At 29.8% G+C, this 13,013-nt stretch overlaps 1 protein-coding gene across 1 annotated transcript in view; it reads right to left on the bottom strand.

Moving 5' to 3' along the window:
* Positions 1-8,937: 8,937 nt before the first annotated feature.
* LOC113370713 overlaps positions 8,938-13,013 on the bottom strand; it is a 245,032-nt gene continuing 240,956 nt past the window's right edge. Inside the window, exons 3-5 of the mRNA XM_026611407.1 lie at positions 9,624-9,913; positions 9,123-9,256; positions 8,938-9,051 (exon numbers count right to left, since the gene is read on the bottom strand). Of these exons, the coding sequence (XP_026467192.1) occupies positions 8,994-9,051; positions 9,123-9,256; positions 9,624-9,913 (482 nt within the window). The 3' untranslated portion in view covers positions 8,938-8,993. The remainder of the gene's footprint in view (positions 9,052-9,122; positions 9,257-9,623; positions 9,914-13,013) is intronic.

Genomic DNA, 13,013 nt, shown 5'->3' with positions numbered 1-13,013 from the left:
TGTTTACATCGGAAAAGGTCTCGCTGCGTTCAACTTCATCAGTTTCTGACTCAAGACAGGAAGTAATACCATCTAGTAATAGTGCATCTACAAGCCTCACTCAACCACATTCTGATGTCAAGAAACCTCCTAATTCATGGCAAGTAGTCAATTTCAAAAAAAGAAAAACTTCATTTGAACCATTAGGAATAGATGTCAAAATTCAAAACAGATTTTCGGCCCTTTCAACAATAGAAACAGCTAATGATGACAACTCAGTTAAACCGGCTCCAGTCAGTAAGCCCCCTCCAATATTTATTTACGGAGTTGACGATATTAATGATATGTCTAATCAATTAAATGAAATAATTCCGCACGATCAATATTTCCTGAGAAGTTTAGCTAACAATACATTTAAAATTCTATGTAATTCTGTCGACCATTTTCGAACTTTATCCAGACATTTAAAAGAAACTAATGCCGTATATCATACATATCAATTAAAAGAAGAGAAGGCTTATAGGGTTGTTCTTAGAAATGTACACTTTTCAACAAGCACAGATGCAATTAAATTAGAACTATTGAAACAGGGTCATGTCGTACGTAATATCCTAAATATTAGACATAGAATAATAAAAGAACCTCTTAATATGTTTTTTGTTGATCTGGAACCAAATAGAAATAACAAAAATATTTATAACATTTATAAATTATTCAACTGCATAATACGCGTGGAACCACCGAGAAAGTCCAACAACATTATACAATGCACTCGCTGTCAACTCTTTAATCACGCCAAAAAATACTGCAATAGACCATTTGCTTGCCTAAAATGCGGTGACAATCATAATACTAAAGCTTGTACCAAAGATCCGAATGCTCCGGCATGTTGTTATTTTTGCGACGGTGCTCATCCAGCTAATTATCGCGGTTGCTCATACTTCCAAAAAATTAAAGAACAAAGAAACAAAACTCCAGTAAATCAATCAGTTATAAATCCAAATCCAAATAACCAAAATTTTAAAAATTCTAATAATTCTAATTCTAATAATAAAATAAACAACATTTCTCCGGCCTTAAATCCAACAATTCAAAATTCATCCTATGCGGACATTGCAAAAAACAATTACTCTGCTTCTAATCATTCACCTTCAAATCCCGATTCTGATTCTCTAGCAACACTTATTTTAGAATTTAAAAATATCTTCAATCAGCTTTTGCAACAGAACACCATAATAATAAATATGTTATCCACGTTAGTCAACAACAAAAGCAATGGCAAAAATAATTAAAATTGCTGAATGGAATGCCAACGGTTTAATACCTCACAAAAATGAAGTAGAATGTTTTTTAAAGTTAAACTTAATAGATATCTTATTAATCTCAGAAACTCACTTCACTGAAAAAAACTACTTTAAAATTTATAACTACACTACTAATTCAAATCACCCAAGTGGCAGGGCTCGCGGCGGTTCGGCTATATTAATCAAAAATAATATAAAGCATTTTGTTCTACCAAATATTTCTGATGATTTTCTACAAGCAACTCAAATTTCTGTTGAAACAAATTTATATAATTTTTGTGTTTCTGCTGTTTATTGTCCACCAAGATTCAAAATTTCTTGTGCTCAGTTTTCTTCATTTTTCTCTCAAATAGGTAATAAATTTATCATTGGTGGTGACTTTAATTGTAAACATATTGCCTGGGGTTCTAGACTGACTACAGCCAAAGGAAAGATTCTTCATGCAGCCATAGGGCAAAATAACCTCTCCTTTATTTCAACTTGCAGTCCAACTTATTGGCCTTCTGACCTTACTAAAGTTCCAGACCTTTTAGATTTTTTTATTGTGAAAGGTATTGATCTTTCAAATCTCAATATTGAATCAAGTTACGATCTCTCTTCAGATCATTCTCCAATACTTGTGACGTTTAGCACATTTCCTACTCCAGTTATCAACAATCATATTCTACACAACAATCTTTCTAACTGGATTCAATTCAAATCCATACTTGATTCAAAATTATTTCCACAATCTAGGCCTACAAGCGTTATTGATATAGAAAATAATATAGATTATTTTTCTGAGATTGTACGTGAAACAACCAAGCAGATCACCCCGAACATTATTTCAAGAAATGATAATCTAATAATTCCGCAAGAGATTAAGAAGCTAATTGCACAGAAACGAAGAGCAAGACGTACCTGGCAACATTCTCATCTACCAACGGATAAGACATCGCTTAATCATCTCAATAACACGCTGAGGAAAAAAATGAAAGAATGGAAGAATTGTACATTCAGGTCATATATATTGCAGCTAAATAGGTACGATAATTCCATATGGAAACCAATCAGAAACAAAAGTAAACCCCTACAACAAAACCCTCCTCTGAAAATAACCAACCAAAACGGATTCATTTGGGCAAAAAGCAACGAAGAAAAAGCGGAGGCATTTGCTGATCATCTAAGTAGCATTTTTAGCGCTCGAAATATTACCCAGAATAATTTAATTAACAATTTCGTAAATCAACCCATACATTCTACACCGTTAGGACATTTTTCACCAAATGATGTCTTATGTGAAATAAAAAGGATAAAAAATAGATCTTCGCCGGGTATGGATAAAATTACTCCAAAGATGTTAAAAGAATTGCCTACAAAAGGTATTTTATATATAACAAATATTTTCAACGCCATACTTCAATACAATTATTGGCCCACAGCGTGGAAGACTGCAGAAATTATTATGCTAAACCAAACAAAAACCATCACACTGCTAGTTCATACCGTCCGATCAGTCTTTTATCGATATTATCGAAAATTTTAGAGAGACTCTTGTTGCAGAGATTGTCAGAAGATCATCCGAATGATAGTTGGATTCCTCACCATCAGTTTGGCTTCAGAAAAAATCACTCTACAATTCAACAATGCAACAGAACGGTGTCTCGTATTCTTGAAGCCATGAATAGAAAGGAACACAGCGTAGCCGTATTCTTAGATGTCAGTCAGGCTTTTGATAAGGTTTGGCACTCAGGACTCCTATATAAAATCAAAACAACTTTTCCAAACTACTTCAATATCTTAAGCTCATATTTGCTTAATAGAAAATTTAGAATCAAAATTAAAGATGTGACTTCGAGCATCAGAAATATAGAATGCGGGGTACCACAGGGCAGTGTGCTAAGCCCTGTACTTTATCTTCTTTTCACAAACGATATGCCCACAGATGATCATCTAACCATATGCACTTACGCCGATGACATAGCAATTATTTCATGCAATTCCGATATTAGAACAGCAACTTGTCAGTTACAAAATTATTTATCTAGTCTCGAAAAATGGTTTTTAGATTGGAATATCAAAATCAATATCGAAAAATCTCAGCACATAATTGTTTCTCTAAAACATCACAACAGTCCACCTATCATCATGAACAATTCAATAATTCCACTATGCAATTCTGTTAAATATTTAGGCATGCACATTGATTCGAAATTGACATGGAGAACGCACATTGAATATAAAAAGAAACAAATCCAACTGAAAATAAAAGATTTTTACTGGCTTTTTGGGAGGAAATCTGAAATCTCTCTCGATAACAAGGTACTTTTGTATAAAACTATCATAGTGCCCATTTGGACTTATGGAATCGAACTATGGGGTTGCTCATGCAAATCTAACATAAACATCATTCAAAGGTGCCAGAATAAAATTCTGCGTATCCTTACTAATGCGCCTTGGTATATTTCGAATTTTTGCCTTCATAAGGATTTGAAAATCTCAACAGTCAACGAAATGATCAAGATTAGAAGTTCATCTTTCAACAACAAATTAATCCAGCATACAAATCCTACATTTCAAGCGATTCAGAGACCGATAAGAAGATTGAGCAAGAAATGGCCTTCCGATCTACCAAACACCTAGCCCAATGTCTGCACGCGTCCTGACGTAGTACGCGGCATACATCATCACGTCATCGTTCATTTATGTTTTTATTTTTGTATTACTGTTTTAATTTAATTTTTATTTTAACTTTTTTCATTTTATATTCAATGTATTGCATTTTTTGTTTTTTTGTATTTTTTATTTGCTCATATCAATTTTGTAAATAAGACATTAAAGTCTTGATTAACAAAAATAAATTGTAACAAAAAAAAAAAAAAAAAAATATGAATATATAATTATTTACATGCTAATAAAAGGTGCATTTTGAATTATTTTTGTATCGCTGATCTAAAGTATTTTCCTGATAAATTTTTTATGAGTTGGCAAGTGCCTGATTGTTTTTATACTGCATGTGCAAATAAATCTGTGATGCTGAACTTGTTGGAATAAATTAGCACCTCATTTAATGGCTCAGCAAATATAACAACCTTCAAAATGCCAAAGCGTTCTTTAAATAAATATTTCACCTGTTTATCAAACACTTATTTCGGAGCGATTTCTGTTAGCTTAGCACCTGAAATAGAATTCCTTTAATGCAAATCTTGGGTTTACAAAAGTGTAAAGGTAGATAACAAAAACGAATGTTTTATATTTCGGAAACAAATCGAAATCTCAAACACCTGCTGAAATAACTTATCTCAACTGTAGTATTATTAAAACGATTTTATTACAATGATTATCTTGGGTGTCAAAAATAAAAACTTCGAAGAAATAACACGTGATAAAGTTACAAAAAATACTAAATATTTTTTTTATATTTATATATGCTAGTGTTAAGAACTATTTGAAAACAAACTTTTTATTTTTTGTAAGTTTGTAGTTTATCGTTCAGTGTAGTTTTACCAAATTAAGGGTTATAAATGAGGGTTATATATAAAAATTCTAATAATGAGAAAATTTACATCGGCCATTTAGTTGGCTCATAAATTGACATTTTATTATTTTTTTTATAAATCTATGTTAAATATAAAGATTGAATATAAAGAAAGAACTTTTAAAATTTTATATTATATAGTTATAAAATAGCATTACTATTGCGCCATCAAAAAAATTTCCGAAAACTTACTAAAGGTAATTAGAAAAAAAATTAAAATCTTAATCGGTTGCTTAATCGGTTGCTTCGTGCGGCCGAAATTGTGGACGAAATATTGTATCCAAACGTACATACGCACACAAACACATACATCCATTTTTTCTAAGGTATGCCAAAATGTTCAGAAGTCTTCCAAACGTTAAATATGCAAAAATTTTTATTTTCGATTACTATAAGTTATCTTACGGGAAGTTAAAAATGAAAATTTTTATATATCTTTTCAAAGGTATATAGTTTTCAAAGGTTTTTGAACATTTTGGCATACCTTAATTGGGAAAAATGGATGCATGTGTGTGTGTGTGTGTTGCGTGCTTCAATATTTCTTCTATCAGCCACGCAGCACGATTGCTTTGAAAAAAGTTCAAATTTTTCAAAAATATCATTTATTCAAAGTTTTCGAAAAAAAATTAGGGTTTTTTTCAAAAATTGAAATTATCACCACATATCACCAAAAGGAAGAGGGGACCCAAAAATCTTTTTATGCTTATCCTTAAAATTTTCACGTGATTAATGGACGTTTCTTAATCAAATTTCATATAACATAGGATTAGGAACGTGCATTTGCATAAAAATGAATAGATTTTAATATTAATCTCAAAATATGATTTTGAGTATTTAATCAGCAACGCAGCACGATTGCTTTGAAAAAAGTTCAAATTTTTCAAAAATATCATTTATTCAAAGTTTTCGAAAAAAATTAGGGTTTTTTCAAAAATTGAAATTATCACCACATATCATCAAAAGGAAGAGGGGACCCAAAAATCTTTATATGCTTATCCTTAGAATTTTCACGTAATTAATGGACGTTTCATAATCAAATTTCATATAACATAGGATTAGGAACGTGCATTTGCATAAAAATGAATAGATTTTAATATTAATCTCAAAATATAAATTTGAGTATTTAATAATTAACTTTTACTTTTTGACAAAGAAATTGCTAAATCAAACAATTGAAAATGAGAGAATTCATTTAGTCAGTCATCCTAATGCATTTTAGATGCATCATATGTACGTTCTCGCATATACAAATATATATTTATTTATAGCAAAATGATTAACAGTAATTTATTTCTGTATGATTTTTATTCAAATTGAAGGTCAACATCGCGGTATCGTTGACTTATTCATAAACGCGACGGACCACTACTCAACATTTGTCGTCTGACAGATACTTTGTCTGAAACTTGAGCTGAATGTAAATGTAGCATCAAAAATACATTATATTTATCTATTTATCATACATCAAAAATGATAAAAAAGACCTATGCTAATATTGTATAAAAAACGGAAATCAGCAAAAAGGTACCCATTTGAATTAATTAAGGTGCGAAAACATATTCAGAATTTAAAGCAATACAACTATTCATGAATTTTTCGTGAATTTCTATTTCAGAAAAGATCACTAATATTAGTCATCCTTTCATACTTAGTTTTCTTAATCATCATATGCTAAGGATTTATAATTTTAAAATTAAAAATAAAATGGTTGATCTTTTCCCCATTATTATACTGCCTATCGGGTAAAAAGAAACAAGAGTCAAATTTTTGGAAAATAGCAAAACAAACTTAGTTTTGTTGTTCAATAATGAAGAACTAAGAATTTTTTGAACATGTTTAAATAGTTATTTGTTTGATATGTGTTACGTGTATTTGTTTTATCGTAGTTGGTTTTGTTTTTACAGTATAAATGTTTGAAGTCAAATTAGACTTTCATGACCCTATATATTGAGGTCACGTTGGATTTAAATACATTGACAAAAATAATATCTGCTAGTTGAAACTGGCATTTCGGCTTGAGGCAAGTTGCATGAGCTTTCCAATTGTTGTAATAATTGACTTAATCAACCAAAATTGTTGTACTGTTTACTCCAAAAATAATGTTTTCGCTTTCACTTAAATCTGAACATTGTGATTTCCAATTGATATTTTTCAAACACAGTTATATTATCTGTAATTATATTAATTATATTGCACAAGCACGTGTTTGTGTGTCCTAAAATTGTAGCTTATTATTATGAATTTTATTTAATTTATATAATTCAACCAATTTCGTAGGACTGTTTAGTGCATTAACTTTATCGCCAGGTTAAATTTCACGAAAAACGTAAAAACTTTTTTTTTAATTTTAATAAATTATTTTATGACATAGTAAGCATCTGCTATAAGAAGCTAGAGTTCTAATAGTTCTAGATTTAATGATTTCAAATTTAATGATTTAAATTTAAATTTTAAATGAACGTTCACGTTTTTTACAAATCTAGAGAAAAAAGTCTTGGAGACTGTTCATTTAGTTTCTTGCTTATATTAAAGTCATTTCTAATTGACTTGACTGATGTGATAATCACAAAAGCGAATTTTGACATAAATCATAATTTTTAAACTTTGATGATTTTTTAAATTCAAATTACTTGTCGTAGGGCCTGGGCCATAATATTTCAGTAGGTTCTATAAGACCACAATATCTATCGCCAAAAAAAGTTTCATAAAACTCTATTTCTAAAAACGTTAATTACAAGAAAACTACTCGGCGGATCTTTAGCAAAAACTAATCAGTATATTTCTTAATTAACATCTGTCGAACAGCTTTTGATTTTTCAAAATCGATTCAGCTTAGTGAGCTTAAATGTGGAAAAAAAGTTTTACATTTTTTGCTACGCAAATTTGAGAAACGTTTGTCCTTATCGAGCTACATCAAAAGGCTTTTAAATTTTCGAAATTGGTTTAATCGTTTTTGAGAAAACATCGACGAAATGTAAAAACTCCGCTCACATACACACCATACATACACACGCACATACTTTTTTCAAGTTTGGTCTCAATCGTCTCAGAATGCTTAAAACTTCGAGAAAACGTAAAATTAGTAAATAGGATTTTTTGATAAAAACAAACTTCTCATTCGGGAAGTTAATGAGCAAACTACAGTGAATAAAATTGATAGACTAGAGTGAATAATATAGTGCATATATATAACTAGATGACCCGATAGACGTTGTCCTGTACTTATGTTTACAATTCAAAAGTTCCATTTTTTTAATAACCAATATTACCAATTAGTTAAAAATTATTGTTTTTTTAACACTACAGTCCATACCGAAATATATATATATATACAGCGACCCAAAAGGATCTTAAATGTACAACTGCTTTAAATAAAATGATGAGTATTTGCTTTTTTGAAAAACATTATAAAACATTTTTTTCTTATAATTAGTTCTATTATTGATATCCGACGTTATTTTGAAAAAAAAAATGAAATTACACCACTGGAAGGGCTGTCCATCATTCCAAATTTCATACGAATTAGACCACAGTAAAATAATTCAGACCCAAAACGCTCCATTGAATTGAGTAAATATTCCGTATCCTATAGCAAGAATATGAAAATACTAACGTTTGTATGTGAAAAAGGGCTGTTTTTAGGGTTTTTTCCGGCAACTATTCGATTTTTTCTCACAGTAAGAACCATCCTTGGACTTTAAAACCCTAAAACAAACATTTAAAAAAAAGAATTGTCCAAATTGGTCCAGGCGTTGTTGAGTTATGCGCTTACCAACACATTTTGCGATTCATTTTTATATATAAGAAAATATGAATTAACTACGACAATTGTATACGATGACACAATTCCATAAAAAAAATCAGATCATTGTCACCAAAATTGCAGCCGTGGTTTTTCCATCACAATTTATAGTAAAAAACACATTAAACTAGACTCAAACGTTAAATTTATTTATCGCAAATTAATCACACATACTATGCTATGCGAAGGAAAATGTCTGTTTTGATACAAAAAAATCACTTTCACTATTACTATATTAATTTTCACAACAGCAGTAATACATATTTCTAGTTGTAAAAAAAAATCTACACAAAACAATTTAATAGAAGCTAAAATTAATTATACATCAATAATTTGGTTGTTCTTGAAAGAATACTAAGTTTGGTAGTATGTATGTTGGCGATTTTGAAGCTCATGTAGAATTTAATTCTATTTGATATTTTCCTTGAAATGGATCATAGGAGTTGTATCTATAAATTGATTTAGGGTTTAGGATATTTGTATACATATAAAAAAAAAAAGATAAACATATTTATATTACCGAAATCTTTTGAGTTGTTGGGTGGCTTCTGCACTCTTAGATGGTTTCATAACAGCAGAATCGTCATCAAATTTAACTATACCAAAATGTGGAGGAACCCAAACACCTTTAGCCGGCCTTAAGAGGGAATGAGTCTACGAAATTAATTTAGTATTATTTTTGAATGGTTTCTAAATAAATATAAATACGAGTATAATAAGAATTACAATTCAGATAAATTTTTACGGAAAATTAGATAGAAACGTCGAATTAATTCTAAATCATCTCTAAATATAAATATTGAATATTTTTGTACCACGCGAATTTATTTATGTACAATTTTTTCAAATGTTGAAGGTTTTTAAATTTATGTGAATCATTTTACAACTGTATTGCTTATTGGTAACTCTAACGTTTGCGTTTCTAATTTCATTAGGAATTTCGCATAATATTCGTACTTTTTTTATTTATTTTTTTATTTTCTTTTATTTTTATTTTATTATGAGTCAATTATTATACGACCTTTTGGTTCATCATGTAGGGCGGGTTAGCCATTACTAAAGGTCTTTTGACAAAATTCCTGGGAGCTCGATAGTCATATTGCATTGTGCTGACATAATCCTGATACCCATAATTTTTGGGATATTGGGGAAAGTCCGATTCATTCAAATTTCTATCAGGAGTATCTGTATACGGATAAGTTGTAAAATTGATCATCGGACGACGGATGATCATGGGTTCTTCATGGGTTTTAATTTGCTCCAGCATGTAGCGAGTTTCGCTTATAGGGAAAGGAGTACTTGGCTCAGTACCTAGAAAATAACAAAAAACTAGTTGAAAGTGGCATTTAGCCTTAAGGCAAGTTCAATGAACTTCACAAAATGTGTTATAATTGACGTAATCAACTGAAATTGAGATATTTAGATAAAATTTTCAACTCTTTATTTCAAAAATAAAGTTTTGCATTTACTTAAAACTAAACATTGTGATTTTCAATTGAATTTTATATTGCACACATGTCCTAAAATTTTAGTTTATTATTCCAAATTTTGAGGAATTGAATATCTGACTCATTACACTACGAAAGCAATTTTTGACACAAATTTTTACTATATTTTTTCAAACTTTGACAAATTTTAAGAATTAAACTACTTGCCGTAGAACCGCAAAGTTTCAGTATGTTCTCGAAGATCGCAATATCTATCATAATAAAAAAACATCGAAACTTTTTTTTAACAATCAGTACGCACAGCTTACAAAAATTATATTTCGAATAACTTTTGAATTTTTTAGAATAAAATCAATCTTTGCCTAAAACGTGAACGTGAAATTTTTCACTTTGTTGCTAATTATAAGGAAACGTCTCGGCCGATCGTCGCACAAAACTGCAAAACAATAGCCCTCATCGGGATACATAGTATGGCTTTCAAATTTTTGAAATCGGTTCAGACTGTTTTAAGAAAACATCGATGAAAGATTTAATTTTGACCAACGCCAAATAAAAATCGGGCCCTAAATTTTTGCAAAATTTGACGAATCTTTTAAATTAAACGACTTGTCGTAGGGCCGCAATATTTTAGTATGATTTAGAAGACCATGATATCTATCGTCAACAAAAAAAATCATAAAAAGCGTCGAAAAAAAATTTTCAACAGTTAATTACAAGATCTTATAACAGCAAATCTTTACCAAAAACTGATCAGGTCGAACCCCCAACTAATTTTTAATACCTTTCGAACAGTTTTCGAAATTTTAAAATCGATTTAGAGTTGTAGGCTAAAACGTGGACGAAAATATTTTCACTTTTCTGCTATTCACGAAGAAACGGCTCGGCCAATCGTGAAACTGACAAACGACAGTTTCATCGAGATACAAACGATAGTCCTCATCGAAATCGGTCAAGCTGTTTAAGATTTTCTGATGAAAACAAACTTTTTCTTCGGGAAGTTAAAAACTACCTTAGTTTCCACAACTCTTAATCTACTTAATGTACACAACTATAAATGCCCGGTATCGATTGTTTTATGGTGAAAATTTTTGATTTTGTGATACATCAATTTGACTACTATTTTTCCATAGTAGTTGATAAATTATTTTGTTTTTGTTAATTAAGTTATTAAGAAAAAATTGCTTGCGTATGGCCAATGAAATCTTCACCTAGAAAAAATTTGCATATATCTGATTATTTCTGTGTAGCTATAAATTGTGAAATATTTTCACGTCGATGTATGTACATAATTTTATTATATCTTTTAATTGCTTATTAACAACCATGCTTTTTATGATAAAAATAATATAAAAAAATATTTGATATATCTCATGGTATTGGCATTGTAAGCTATTAATAGAGATAAATTAAAGCTTCAGGTTTTTGCTAATTTTTAACATCAACCTTTACACTATGAAATTATGATTGGAATCATAAAACTATATTTAGAGATATGAGTACTGTTCGCAAAACCAAGGCTATTGATATTTATGCTTAGATCAAGACTTTTATAAGTACCAAATCTATCATGAGTTGCAAATGTCAATTTTCCTCCAGGCGGGCAATAAGGATCATGATCCTTTGGATATGAGAGGCGTTTGATGTCCCAACCATGAACATAAGTTCGATCACCATATGTGCGAGGTATACGTTTTTCCTTATTCATTTTGGTTAATAAATTATCTCTAATTAAATTTATTTATTAGAATTTATATTATTATTAATTTAAAATATGTACACTGATATTTATAAATATTTTATTGTTTTATGATGACTAGATATTTATCATAAATTTAGTAAAAAAATCGCATAAAATTTGGTACACTTGCGAAGCGAACAAACCAGTTCACGCTTGTAAAACATTTATTGTTTTGAATTCATACTGATTATCACTTATTGTAATCCAATCCGAATAATGGCATTCTTGTTTGAAATTCCGACGCATAAGAGGTGTAAGAAAAATTTGCCATGATTTCTGATGCAAAACACATTTAATACTAGCACAAAATTCGTTACATTATTATTCTTCCATATCTTTTGTACTTTTTTATTAAAGTATCTTTCAAAATCATCAAAGTGCAAGGAATGGAGACTAAAAGAATACCTTAATTCAATTTAGAGATTCTGTGTAAATATATGCCTTTTCATTGATAACTAATTTAAAAAGCATATGTCATTGCTATACTCTAAATTAATTGTGTTGAAATTGAAACATCTACTTTCGGTAGTAACTTGTATTATTTAGCTTTCGACATAATCTCAAGTTATTTTATGATAAAGTTAAATATGGTTCCCATGTACAAAATAATATTTCAATTACTCTTAAAAATATTGACAAAATTACACAATTACACTGTCTAAACTAGTGATTCCTAAAGTGGTCCATATGGATCCCCAAGTGTGCATGAGAACTTTCAAGGGGTCCACGTTAGCAAAAATCTAGCAAAAATCTTTTTGGATTGTTACATTTAATATATAGGGGAAAGTCTCCGAGTGCCGGACACCTAAGATTATTTATAAATAAATCAAAAAAAATTTACGACATGTTTATTAAATTATGACTTATCTTAGATAACAAATTAGAAATCAAACTAAATTAACAAAAACGCAATCTTTGCTAAACAATAATTAATACTATCAATAAAACTTTGGTAACAAAAAATATGATTTTACAAAGTGGCACCTAGTACCGGACATTTCAAAATAACCAGCATTAAACACATATGTAGCCATTTCCACATTCTGGAATGTCTGTACATTTGTGTTTGACGAATATTCTTAGATATTGCAAGAAAAAAATCACTAATTATCCACACTTTTGGCTGGGCCTCACCGATGCTCTCAGCTGGAGCATTCATCATAAGATTTTCATTATTTGACTAGAAAATACGAAAAATGAGGGTATGTAGTGACCGTTAGAACAA

Source organism: Ctenocephalides felis, unplaced genomic scaffold (assembly GCF_003426905.1).
Source record: "Ctenocephalides felis isolate EL2017-DRISC unplaced genomic scaffold, ASM342690v1 CF-g0.4_SCAFFOLD_01492, whole genome shotgun sequence".
NCBI classification, from domain to species: domain Eukaryota; kingdom Metazoa; phylum Arthropoda; class Insecta; order Siphonaptera; family Pulicidae; genus Ctenocephalides; species Ctenocephalides felis.
The sequence above is the reverse complement of the archived record's forward strand: the minus strand, read 5'-3'. Positions and strand labels throughout refer to the sequence as shown.